The sequence below is a fragment of the Octopus bimaculoides genome, chromosome 5 (genome assembly GCF_001194135.2).
Source record: "Octopus bimaculoides isolate UCB-OBI-ISO-001 chromosome 5, ASM119413v2, whole genome shotgun sequence".
NCBI classification, from domain to species: domain Eukaryota; kingdom Metazoa; phylum Mollusca; class Cephalopoda; order Octopoda; family Octopodidae; genus Octopus; species Octopus bimaculoides.
Window position 1 is genome coordinate 34,869,463 of NC_068985.1, and position 13,684 is coordinate 34,883,146.

Below are 13,684 nucleotides of genomic sequence, written 5' to 3' on the forward strand. Positions count from 1 at the left end.
TGATTTATTTTGTAATAATTTGTCTTTTAGATGACATTGGGAATCTTTACCCAAGTTCGGAAACACCAAATGCGATAAAAGATAAAAAATTCACATTGAAATGTAAAACAATGGGTACTGGTACTACAGTAATTTGGTATACTGGAAATGGAACAGTTATTGCTAAATACATTGGAATATTGAACCAAAATATTGTTAAATATTTTGGTAGCCGTCAAGAAACTAGTTGCCAAAGCAATAGTTGCACATTGAGTATAACCAATGTCAGTTTAGATGAAGACAACATGGACATTATTTGCAAAAGCGGTTTACATACAAGCATGTACAGTATTACAGTATTTGGTAAGTAATTATTTTTTGTACAGTTGTGTGATTTTATTCTATTATTCCTTTATTTATTTCAGTCATTAGACTGTAACCATACCAGGGCATTACTCGAAGGGTTTAGTCGAGTATGTGGACCCCAGTGTTTTGAGTCTCTTATTTTTATCGGTCTCTTTTTACCAAACTGCTAAGTGACTGGAAAGTAAGCATATCTACAATGGTTGTAAAGTGGTAAGAAACAAACACTAAGTTGCACACACTTATACACATCAATAAATATACATATGTATACACCACCACCACCACCGCCACCTGGATTATGGGGCGTATGATCATTGAGAGGAAGTAGGAGATCCTGTAGTTGCTAGCAATATTCGCTCCCCACACTGGTCTTGTTGGTGGTCCTGCCACTGGATTGGTGGTTATTTTGTGGTTCTTTGCAGAGTCCATACAGCATTGGGATGTCATTTTTCCAGGTTTGGAAATTGTTGGCCGTGTGTTTCTGAGGTCCAAGAACAATTGTTCACATCATCATGTGGGTGTTGAGGATCTTTTCTCTCTCCTTATATGCCTGTAAAGTTGTTACTTTCATATTGGCGATGTGAGGTTCCATTGCCTGGATGTAGTTCGGCAAGCTGTCCTACCTGTGGGGAGGCATACCACCTCTCCATTCCTTGTGCGCTGCATGAGCTTATGAAGGCCACTCATGGGTATATTCCTGAGTTGTTGGGCCTCTGTCCTATTCTGTCTCTTAGTGTATAGTTCTAAAATCTATGTTTTGTCCTAACTATAGTCAATTGTGCTTCCATGTTGTCACTAGTATGTCTTGGGATGCAGACCCTTTTGTTAAAGGATAAATACAGCTCATGTTGTAAGATTTGGCACATATGTTGAAGAACTGAGTAACAAGGGGGTCGGTATTCATTTTGTTGGCCCTTCTAGGGTTAGCTTCCTCACTACCACTACCACCATTACTGCTACCATCATCAACCCTACTACTACTACTACTACTACTACTACTACTACTACTACTATCTCTCTGATTATCGCTAGTAACATTCTCGTTGTTATTATACCTGATGTTTGTGTATGTGTTGTTGGTATTAATGTTGGTTCTTATGTCTGCCTGTTGGTCCCTGCTATTCCCCCTGTTGTGGTTGTTGTTTCTCTTCCTAGCAGCAGTGTTTTCTGTTTCAAGTCTGCTGACTCCTTGTCCAAAATTCTGTTGCTTTCAACTTTACTCTCCCCCATGACCTCTATGACCCTACTTTTATTTTTGTCCTTGTGCCTACGGTCATCTGTGTGTCCGTTCCCCCATTACTAACCAGTCTGCAGAGCAAATATCACTAGCAACTACAGGATCTCCTACTTCCTCTGAATGATCATACGCCCCATAATCCAGATGTTTGTGATAGCACGGAAGATCTCCTCAGTAGGATCAATGATTGTAACAATACTTGCGACCTGACATGTTGTGTAGTGAGTAGCATGGATGTGGCATCCCTATACCCATCCGTTGACATGGATTTTGCAGTGGAGATGATCAGTGAGAGTAAAGTGTAGTTCTGCAGTGTCAACACAGAGGAACTGGGCTTCCTACTTAGATTGACATAAGACAATGAATATCTAGACAAATATGACCATACAAGTTTCTGCCCCAGTAGACGTTTAAGAAATGTACCTGCTACAATTACATCTTAGACAAATTATGGAAGCTACACACATAATAAAAGATAAACTTAGCCTAAATAGAAAACTAGAATGGAACACTAGCACACACTCCCACACACCACAACATATGACAGAATAGATCCCCATAAACTGATAATAACATGAAACTAATACAACACACAGATGAATAAATGAGATTAAATAATTATATACATAAACAGAATAAAATAAATTAAATCAATACAAAAAAAAAAAGAAAGAAATCAAAAAGCAAGTAGATAAAAACGATTGAATAAAATAAATAAAAGTAAATTAAATGAACAAGAATAAACAGCGGATACTGATAATGCAGGTACCATACACATTCCCACACACACACACACTTACTAAATATAACAGGAATACAAAATGGCAGATCATTAGTAAGGAGAGACAAAAAAGAAAGAGGAAAGCAGAGGACCACTAATGAGGTGACAGAAGTGTGACAAAAGAACTCTGGCCGAAATACAATTAATATATGATAAAGTTGAAGCAAGTGAACACCAAATATATGTGCGTGTGTTTTCATTGACTAAATTGGCAACATGACCATCCCCAGATACAACAATATCTGTTTTAACACACGAATTCACTTCAAGAATCTTGCAAAATGAATATATAAATGTATTTACTGTGTGTCTTTGGTGTTTATTGTATCTGTATATCTGCCAAATACAAGGTCTACTTTCTCTTTGTAATTCCACTGTACATTTTATTTGTCCATAACCTGCATTGGGTACAATGTATGGAATTTATATCTAAACATTTTATTCATTGAGCAGGGCTATTTCCCAGAAGGGATTAGTAATTTGTTCGCTTTCTTGCAAACCAGGACTTTGGGCTTTGCTAAGGCCCTTTGATTCCAAACATTGCTTCCACACCTGAAATTACTTTTCTAATTCTATCATAAATTCAGCCAAACAAACAAAGTCATTAACATAGAGGAGCTTCCATGTGCAACTAGATATCACTATGAAATTTTGAAAATGTCTAAATGCAATTTCTACTGTATTTTGTCTTGGAGAGCATCCAGAAGAAATCATTTTGATACCTATCTTGTGAAATCTAGATGAAAATTTAAGGAAATATGACAATTCAAATAGTCAGTGAACTGGTTGAAACTTTACCTAATTAGCCTAAATGAATAATTAGTAAAGCAATTTTTTGTGAAAATGTTAAAATTCCTTAAATGTGTTCCAAGGATAAAACCAAGATAAAACAACTTTTGTGATTAGTCATCTTAATTAATCACTGGGGAGTAGTGTAGCAAGGGCCATAAAGGCTAAAGGGAACAGGGCAGAGTTATGTTCCCTCATCCTGTTGTTGGTAGGTGGCACTTCCGATATGGAGGTATAAAAACCCTAGTCGGACATCCATTCTCTCTCTTTTTCTGTTTTCCCTTCTAGGCAGGCAGCTTGTCAACTGCCCACACAAATAGGACTACTAACCCTCTTTTACTCCTGGCCATGACAACTACCATGCTATATAGCTAGAACAATGCTCACTCTCTATTTGTCAGCATGAACCATTAACCTTCAATAACTACTGACTTAATTACTAGCCCCACCGACTGACTAAATTCACTAATGAGGGAACAAACAGTTGGTACACCTTTCATATTATTTCATATGCATCTTTGTAAAACATGATAACATAAAACTTGTTACACATAACCTTGTCTGAACATTGTTGCATACACATACATGCAGCACAACACGAAACAAATGAACCAAATTAATACTTGACTCCATCCTAAAGTTCTTTCCATGTCAATAAATACCTAGCACAGCAGATTAATTTTGACCAAATGCTTATCCTACCATTTCTTTACTCAGAAGGTAGCATCAGTAGTGCTTCCCCAGGCACAAAACCAAACTGTATCTCATCTTGTGTAACTCTCTTCCTAATTATTTGAGCTATGATTTTTTTCTGTAACCTTCATGACCTGCTCCAGCAATATGATACCTCTGTAAATACTTCTGTCTCAGCCATCTCTTTTACCTTTGTAGCTAGTTACCTATAATGCAGCTAGATCAGTTGTTGAATATGATACCTTCCTGGACAACCTGATTAACTTCATGGGTGGCTGGGCCATATATCACTCCCACTCTCTGTTGAGGGATTTTTGACCTGCAAATTACTTGGTAACCTCACTGCTGCTGGTGCCATGTAAAAGACACTGTCTAGCCTATCATGGCATAGTAAATAGTGAGTATGATGAAGATAATGGTGGTAATTATTGATAAACTTGGACTTTCTCTGTTTTCATGTCCTTCATCACTCTATCTGTCTTATTGCTGTCAATTTGGTTAGCTTGTTTCACTGTTGTATCTTCTCTAGGAAGACTCTCCTTCTCCCATGCATTCTCCAAATGTAACAGCCTTTCATAGTGAAATTTCCCTGCCACTTTATCAGAATCATCCATCCATACACACTTTTCTCCCACAACATTATAATTTTCTCTAATACTCTTGCAATCAGAAACACCCCATGCCACAAAACATTAGCAAACCTGTCCCTTTCTTCTTCCGTTGCTAGATAAACCTGTCACTGGCAACTTTTCTAGCCACTTGCTATATTTCTCTGCCATCTCCAGTCTTCTAATCCTTCCAAGCCTTTCTATTTACTTTTATATCTCTGTTTGCTTCACTGTTCCATCACCATGTCATCCTAGATCTGGCTAGAGCTTTGCACCAGCCACAGATTTGGTCTGTTGCCTTCAGTAGATATTCCTGAAGAGAATTCCAGTTCTTCTCTACATCAAAAGTCTCATCAAATATTTCAGTTAGCACTTTTCTAAATCTGTGACAGTTCACTGAATCCTTAAGCTTTCATAACCTCCTTTTCCAGATTGAGAAGACTGAAAAGAAATGAAGCAAGCATACTCTACTGGATATGCAGTGTAAGTATGCATGAAAGAACTAGTACAAAGATGCTGAGCAAATAACTGGACATTAAAGGGCTTCTAGAACTGTTTCACTGAAGTGAGCAGGTCTTTTCAAGAACCTCATATTGCCAGATATTTTAGTTTATTGTCATCTCCTCCATGAGGCCCAATATGATGAGATCAGTCCTCACCACTTCATCCCATGTCTTCTTGGGTCTCCCTTTTCCAATGGGTGTCATCCACTCTCAGTGATCAGCATTTCTTTATACAGCTGTCTTCATTCATATGCATCACATGTCCAAACCAAGATAGTCTTCTTTCTTGCACACTGCATCTGGTTCCTCTTATGCCCAACTTTTCTCTCAACACATTTACACTTTGTCATATGTGCTCATTGACGTTGCACTTCCAACAAAGCATACTGCTGTCATTCCTCTCTAATCTACTAGAGCCCAGGTTTCACTACCATGGAGTATAGCCATTCGTACACAAGCATCATACAGTCTACCTTTCCCACTGAGAGAGAATCCTTTTGTTGCCAACAGAGATAAAAGCCCGTATATCATCATCATCATCATCGTTTAACATCCGCTTTCCATGCTGGTATGGGTTGGATGGTTTAACTGAGGGCTGCACCTGGCTCCAATCCAGTCTGGCAAAGTTATTACAACTGGATGCCCTTCCAAACGCCAACCACTCTGAGAGTGTAGTGGATGCTTTTTTATGTGCGACCAGCACAAGGGCCAGTCAGGCGGCACTGGCAACGACCACGCTCAAATGGTGCTTTTTACATGACACCAGCATGGGACCAGTCAGCTGGCAATGCATCAGGCATGCTTGCTTTAACCACAGATAGATATCTTAGTAATAATACTAGCATTATACATCTATATGAGTAGACACACATACAAACACATACACACAGAAAAATATACACATGCATTTTATTGTACACAACTATACCAATTAAAGAAGTATTAAAAAATTAGCTATAAATGTGGTCCAATCGATGTGTTTGTTAATTTGAGGTTTTCTCCATTTTCTGATTATATATATATACACACACATGTATATATATATATATATATAAAAGCACCTACTACACTCTCTGAGTGGTTGGCATTAGGAAGGGCATCCAGCTGTAGAAACTCTGCCAAATTTAGATTGGAGCCTGGTGTTGCCATCCGGTTTCACCAGTCCTCAGTCAAGTCGTCCAACCCATGCTAGCATGAAAAGCGGACGTTAAACGATGATGATGATGATGATGATGATATATATATATATATGTGCATATATATCATCGATAATGATGAAGTTGTACTTAATAAATGAATATATGATATACTGTAATGTGTGTTTCATGATAGAAACTAGTATGTTTAAAATTTATAAATAAAAGAGTGATGGATATATAGACGTTTTATATATTACACATTTATATACACAAAATATGTATACCACTTATGCATTCATTTTATAGGATATTTACATACACTTATAAATACATATACAAACATGTGCCCATAGAAACCAACACATTTATATGCACAAAATATATAAACCTACATATGCATGCATTTTATATTATACATACATATATCTTTTATCTTTTATATTTTACTGGTTTCAGCCAAATGCTAGGGCCATACTGGAGCATCACATTTCGGTGTGTTTGGGTGTCCTGTCTATAGTGTTTTCAATGAAGTAGTGAGCTGGATGGAGCTGTTCTTCTTTGTGCCTCCTGTAAATCAGACAAAAGGGTTATAGTACATACTAAAACTTTCCTAGTGGAGAATGTACTACACACAAAGGTTGGTGGCTAGTAACACCAAAGTCAGAGCTAGGTAGACATAGAAATGAGCTAGGAGAAGGAAGATATGGGGAAAAAAGGATCTCATAATTGGGAATAGGTCTAGAGAAATGTTAACTGATGGATATGACCATAGGGAGAAAGATTTAGATACTTGTAGCAAAAATGACAACTGAGAATTTCTACAAAATAACCACAGTCTTCCTCATAAGATAATATAGGTGCAGGTGTGACTGTTTGGTTAAGAAGTTTGCTTCCCAAACATATGGTTTCAGATTCAGTTTCACTGCCCAGCAACCTGGGCAAATGTCTTCTAGATTGCTTTATATTAGTGGTTCTATTTTCTACTTTTCCACATCTATTATTCATCAGTAATATCATTGTATATTTTGTAGCCTTGGCCCTTGTTGCTAAGGCTGATCTGTAATGTATGATAGACCTTGCAGGTAGTTTTCTTGTAGAAACTGAGTTGCAATATCAATAAAGTGTTTAATTTCGATGATTACATAGTTGTCAATATCATTTATTGTGCAAGATACATAGTCAGTCTCTCTATTAGCAGCGGTGAGCCTAAGGATATCATCTGCATATCTGAGGAGAAAGCACAAGAGTAGCAGACACTATCTACATTACTTTCCAGTTGGTCCATATATGTGATATTTTGTTAACTCAATCAGTGAGTACTGTATAATGCCTTCTGATTTCAATGAAGATAATACTGTTGTATTTTTCATCTAGCTAAGAAATATATAAACAACATTTATAAGATTGCTGTCACCTCAGTCCTGCAAAAATAGATGTAGGTTAATAGTTATTTTAACACTTACTTATGTAAGGAAGCATGTAACAGATATACATATATACACAGACACATAGATACACACAGACTAAAATGCAAACATTCATTCATATATTGATATAATTTTGGTCAATTCTTCTATTTCAGTTTTACCCAAATCAGTCACAATCAAGGCTATTTCTGACACAGTTCCTGTGGAAAATCAGATCAAAAGTTATGAATGCCTTATTAAAGATGCCAAACCTGAATTTTCAGTTTTCTGGCTGATTACAAGGAAAAATGGAACACAAGAAAATGCTACAAAGAATATTTCAAACAACTCAAGCAAATCAGGAGACCTGATCACTTTATCATCAAAATTGACATTAACTCTTCATAAGAGGTTTAAAGAATTACAGTGTGTTGCATATTTTCTGGATAAAACTGGAATTGTTACTTATTCAAAGAAACTAGACATGCTCATAGAATGTAAGTTTTTACTTTTTGTTTCTGTAAAGCATAAACAGCAGTTTTGTTCAAAATTTTTATGTGAAATATATGTACATTTTAAAGTTTATATCTAACACAACAGTGCAATTACTCAACTCAAACAATTTTGGAAAGATTTGTTTTTTGTTATACTGTATCACTGGCTGCTTATGAATTAGTAGAGAGAATGAGGCTCAGATTGATTGGTTAGGATGATTACTTGGTGAGGTAAGGGAATTCTTTGATCAATTCTCTGCTACATCTGTGTATTAAGGTCATGTGATAACCGTATGTAAAGGTCACTTCAAAGGTCAAATCTAGTAATATGTCATGTGATAGTCAGAACAATAACTATACATGGTGAATGTCACACCTGAATTTTGGGCTGTTTATCCTGGTGATTGTGTTAAGTAGCTGTATGAGTAGCTATTATCTTAATTATCCAAGGTGTTGTGAGTATTTTTTGTGTCATATTTACAACTTTTGTGAATGATTGTATCGTGCTTGAAAAGACCTGTCAAGCCAAGTGAGATTGTAGCTGTGGCCGATGCCGGTGTTTAGTAACTGGCATCTGTGCCAGTAGCACGTAAAAAGTACCCACTACACTCTTGGTGTAAGAAGGGCATCCAGCTATAGAAACCATACCAAATCAAACTGGAACCTGGTGCAACTCCCCAGCTTACCAGTTTTGTTGACACTAGGATACAAATATATGAAGCCCAAAGTGACACTGGGATACAAATATAAGAAACCCAATATACCCCTATCATGATTACACATCTCATAAGGGTAATCCAGGCACATGCATTGCAACCATATGCCTAGCCTCACAGGTTGGGCCAAGTTAGAATTATCTTTTGGTTAAGTAGCTCATGCAGCTCAAAAATCTGTGGTGTTGAGCAGAAAATTTCCTGTATCTCATCTTTTACACTGTGACAAAAACATGTACATGAAAACACTTCCAATCAGTTGAAATCAGAAGCTATGGGAGCCATTGCCGAGTATTGAATCAGGGCATTTATTATTGTTATTATTATTATTAAGACGTTGCACAGTATCCAATATCGTGATGTTGTTGATTGAAGATATTGTGTCTACCAGGGGGTTGTACTGTCTGTCAAGTTACAAGGATGTCAGATAGACAGTACTTTACGCAATGTGTGTGTAGTTCCAAATAATGCCAGTTTTTGCAATACACTTACATTGTGGGGTATTTCTAAAGTTTCCAGATGTTTCGTCAGCTTGGGTGGTATTGAACCTAGTGCTCCGATGATAATAAGGACAACCTTTATGTTTGACTCTCATAGCTGCCTCACCTTAGCAATCTCAATTCTCAGGTCTCCATATTTATCAATCTTTTCTCTTTCTTTCATGATAATATGTCAATCTCCTGGTACTACCACATCAATTATTAGGCACTCTTGTTTGTCCCTCCTAAAGTTACTATATTCAGCCTTTGGTGCTCTAACATCTTTTCTGTTTGGAAGTCAAAGTCACTGAGGATTTTTGCCTTCCCTTTTTCATCCACTACCTTTTCCAGTGTATGTCAGTACCAAGCACTCATTACTTTGTATCCTTACTTCCAGCATAGTAGCCAGTGAAAGCTTTGGGTTACCTTGTGTCTGCACTTGTAGTCATTCTGCACAAGACTTTCACAAGCACTAACAACGTGAGTCATACTTTCGACCCTGTTCTCATACATTCTGCAGAGGTTCATTGCATTTGTGTGGTATACATCCATTTTCAATGAGTTGGTATTCAATGCCTGATCCTGGGCTGTGATGATTAGGCTTTCAGTATTCTTTATTAGGTCACCCTTGCTGAGCTATCTCCATGATGCTTCTGGTCTTTTAAGGTGTTAGTTTCACAGTGGAGCTGATCATGTAATTCAATGTGGAGTATGGAGTATTATTATTATTATTTTGGTTTGGCTCAGGTTTGGTCTTATTCCGGGTAGGGTTTATGTGGGTAGGTATCCACAAGTTTTCAGCAGTCTTTCAAGCACTTAGAACCCTCCTGATAATCCTTGGTGTTCCTAAGAGACAATCTATCTGTAGGAGCTCTATTGGAAATCTATTTCAATCCCCTTCAGCCTGTTGTCTATATCTTTGCTTACTGTTCCCAACACGCCAATTATTATAGGCACGACCTTTACAGTTCGCATACTTCAAATTTTAAGGGATTGTATATTTTTTGTTTTTCTTCCTCTTTCTTTATGATCCTGGAATCAAACGGGCATGATGGGTCGATAAGGAAGCAACTTTGCTTTTCCTTATCTATAATTGTTATATCTGGTTTATTATTTTCTAGCTTTTTTGTTAATTTGCATTGGAAATAGGAAAGTCCCACAAAATTTTACATTTCCCTGACTCTAGTGCTGTTTTGACTCAGTGATTGTACCCTGTGTTTTCCAGCTTCAAATCCCCATTTCTGGTGCAGTTTCCAATGTAAAACTTTTACAACCTGGTTGTGCTTTCATTTCTTATATTCTTCCTGTGCCAACTTGGAGCATTCTGTCACAATGTGTGCCACTGTCTTGTTCCAAGTCCCACAGGCTCTACATTTTTCTGACACATTCCATATATATTTTTTCTCAAGTTGTTTGTTTTTATCACTTGATCTTCAGCTGCTACAATTAGGCTATCTGTTTCTTTTCTTAATTTCCCTTTTTTTAACAGAATCCAGATATATCTTCAGTGGCTCTCCAAAATTGGCCATGTAGAGATTTCTCTTCGATCTCTCAGATGTGTTCTCTTTGTCCTTTTCTCCTTTTGTGTGCCTTATCACTTGTTCTTTATTAACTGTCTTTAGTAGTGGTTTCTGTACAGCTCTGTAAATACTCTACTAGACTTTTTCTTTCCATCTGTACACATTCTTCTACTGTTATTAAGCCTCTCCCACTCTGGTCTCTCAAGTACAGCCAGTTGATATCAGCTTTGGGATGGTGGGATCCATACCTTGTGAACAACTTCCTACTTTTTCTGTTATGTTTCTTTATATCATTTTTGGTTCAGTCTATAATTTCAACTCCATATCTGATTAAGGGTACTGCTCTTGAATTTATTGCTTCAATAAGATTTTTGTAATTCAGCTTTGACTGTAATAATTTTCTTAGTCTCCTTGTGTACTCCCTACTGGTAATTTGTTTCATTTTTTATCTCATCCGCTTCCAGTATTCTCAAGTACTTGTACCATTGTCCTTTCTCAACTAGTCTCACTGTTTGCCTATTTGGCATTTCAGTTCCCTGTCTTCTTTCAAATCTTCCTCATTTCATTTGCACTATAGCACACTTTTTATTCCAAATTCCCAACTTATATTATTTGAGAAAATGCAAATAGTATGTACCAGACTTTCAAGATGTTTCTCATTTTTTGCATAAACCTTTATATCATCCATGAAAAGGTGATTATTTTATCTGACTATTTCTTTTTCCCAAATCTTAAGCAATTTTAACCTCGGAATATTCCACATCTGATGTCCACTTTTCCGAGATTCTGTTTTCTTCTGATCAATTCAGTATTCCAATGTTTCGTACTTTCATTAAGCATTTTCACCATGTTTTTTACCATTCCAAACATGTTCATTGTTTTACTTATCGAAATGTGTAGTACCAGGTCATATGCATTTTTGTAAACTAGCAATGCTACATTTAGTCCCATCAATCTGCATTTACAATTTCTAATTATCTTTTTATCAACTAATAATGATCTTTTGCTACCCTACTTTGTTTCCTACATCCTTTCTTGTTTTCTGGAAGTAGATTGTTAATTTCCGGATGGTTGTGTAATTCAGGGCTGGCCTTAAACCAATTGGACCGATTGCTCCTAATAGAGCCCTGTGCTCAAGGAGGCCATGTCCTACGCTGTAATATTTCACGAAGGTGGTCTCCCTGAAGTTTAAGAAAAACTACATAAAAATGCTCTTTAAAAAAGAAGAAAACATACTTTCTACACTTTAGTGATACAAGATGCCAAAAGATAAACCCATTCATCCAAAATTGCTTGGGTCAGTCTTGCTGGTATTTTTAGTGTAAGGGTCAATTGCATGTATGCATGTTTGGGTAAAATATTTGTATGTGTGTGTGTATGAGAGTATGTATGTGGTTTGGTTGTTTAAGCGTATGGGGAATTGTATGAATATATGTGTGCATATGCTTGTGTGTGTGAGTTGTGCTGAGAAAGTGATTCACAAAAAGCAAAATCTTCCAAGGCAGAACATGGTTGTTTTCCAGAAAGGAGCTCTCAATAAAGATTCAGAATAACCACACACCCTTCTGGACTGGAGATGTCATCGTACCATCCTACGGCAACGCCACATGTTCGTTTTCTCGTGCATAATACATGGGAAATTACATGTCCGACAATTGTGGGTGAACGGCAGGACACCGTGTTCCATGAAAAATGTAATGGCAGTATTATTTTTACCGTAGAAATGGAGAACTCCTCCATAAAGAGTGATATTGCAACAGTTGCATAGAGTCATGATGTAAGAGCAAAATTAGGATTTTGTGTGTCTGTGCACACCTGTGTGTGAGAGAGAAATGAATAGAGATAGAGTGAGTGAAGGTGATGATGGAGGTCTTTTAAGGTACACACTCATATAGAAAATGTGACGTCATCATGGTCATCGTATAAAATGTTTATAGTAGATAACTTAAGGAAAAGATTATAATTTTAAATTTTTGTAATTCAAATATGTCAATGAAAATAAAGTTTAGATAGTAGTGGAAACAGTACTGAATCTTTTGATACCACAAACTTCAAAACTGATCCACACACCTCTCTCTACTCAGAAATAAAGGGTACGTGAGCACAGCAATCTCTACAGCTCACAGAAAATGAACGACTAAAATAAGTGAAACAGCATGTTAAACATACCAGTTGTATAAGTTGGTCTTGATTTTTCGCTTTAAAGGTAAGCGATTGTCATAGAAGCAAACACGATATTGAATTATAGGAAAGTTGGTTATACATCATTAGATGTATACCTGACTTTCCTATATAAAATTAAGAATATACCGGAACGCTGAACTCCAGACTATCAACTTATACAACATTTATTCAGGTGGTAAATATATACATCTTTAGCTCTTGTTGTTACAGCTTCTGATTGTGTGAGCATAGTTGTTGGGACGTTGTTATGTAGGTGTAAGCGAGCTGTCGAGTGTAAGTCCGAAAGATGGAGAGTGACAGCTATCCACGTAAAGAGACTGTCTCTAGGTTGGAATGTTGGAGACACTCTTGGCACGTCCATGCTCTATTGCTGGCCAGCAAGAAAGAGAATGAATTGAGCGGGAACGCTTGCTTGTTTAATTCTACGCATGCGTGAGACTACGCATGCGCACGGCGTTACTACAGGGCTCCCTTGCCAGTGCGAGAAACGCACGATAATATTAAATCTGTTAGAACGCCTGAGGCAGGGTGGCCACTGAAAACCACCCACAAGATGTAGCACAAAACACACACAAAGAAAAATTTAAAAAATGAAATGTACACTCGTGTGATACATGCATGCAATGTACAAATGAAAGAAAAACATGCAATATGGGCAGTAAATGCCACCTAGTAAAAAACAAATGAGACAATGAGAAAACAAATCGTGATGACTACTGTCCAGGAACTGGAATCACGGAATGTGAAAGTCTGAGTGTTTGTTTTTACTGAAAGGAAAGAAAATGTATGAGTG

General features: G+C 37.0%; 1 protein-coding gene across 15 annotated transcripts in view; it reads left to right on the plus strand.

The window, feature by feature from the left end:
- LOC106874069 (uncharacterized) overlaps nt 1-13,684 on the plus strand; it is a 93,376-nt gene that overhangs the window by 16,880 nt on the left and 62,812 nt on the right. For all 15 annotated transcript variants that reach the window (XR_008264231.1, XR_008264235.1, XR_008264233.1 and 12 more), the window contains exons 5-6: nt 31-342; nt 7,678-7,998. Coding sequence is in view for 9 of the 15 variants with exons in the window: in XM_052968298.1 (XP_052824258.1) it covers nt 31-342; nt 7,678-7,998 (633 nt within the window). In the remaining 6 variants the exon portion in view is untranslated. The remainder of the gene's footprint in view (nt 1-30; nt 343-7,677; nt 7,999-13,684) is intronic.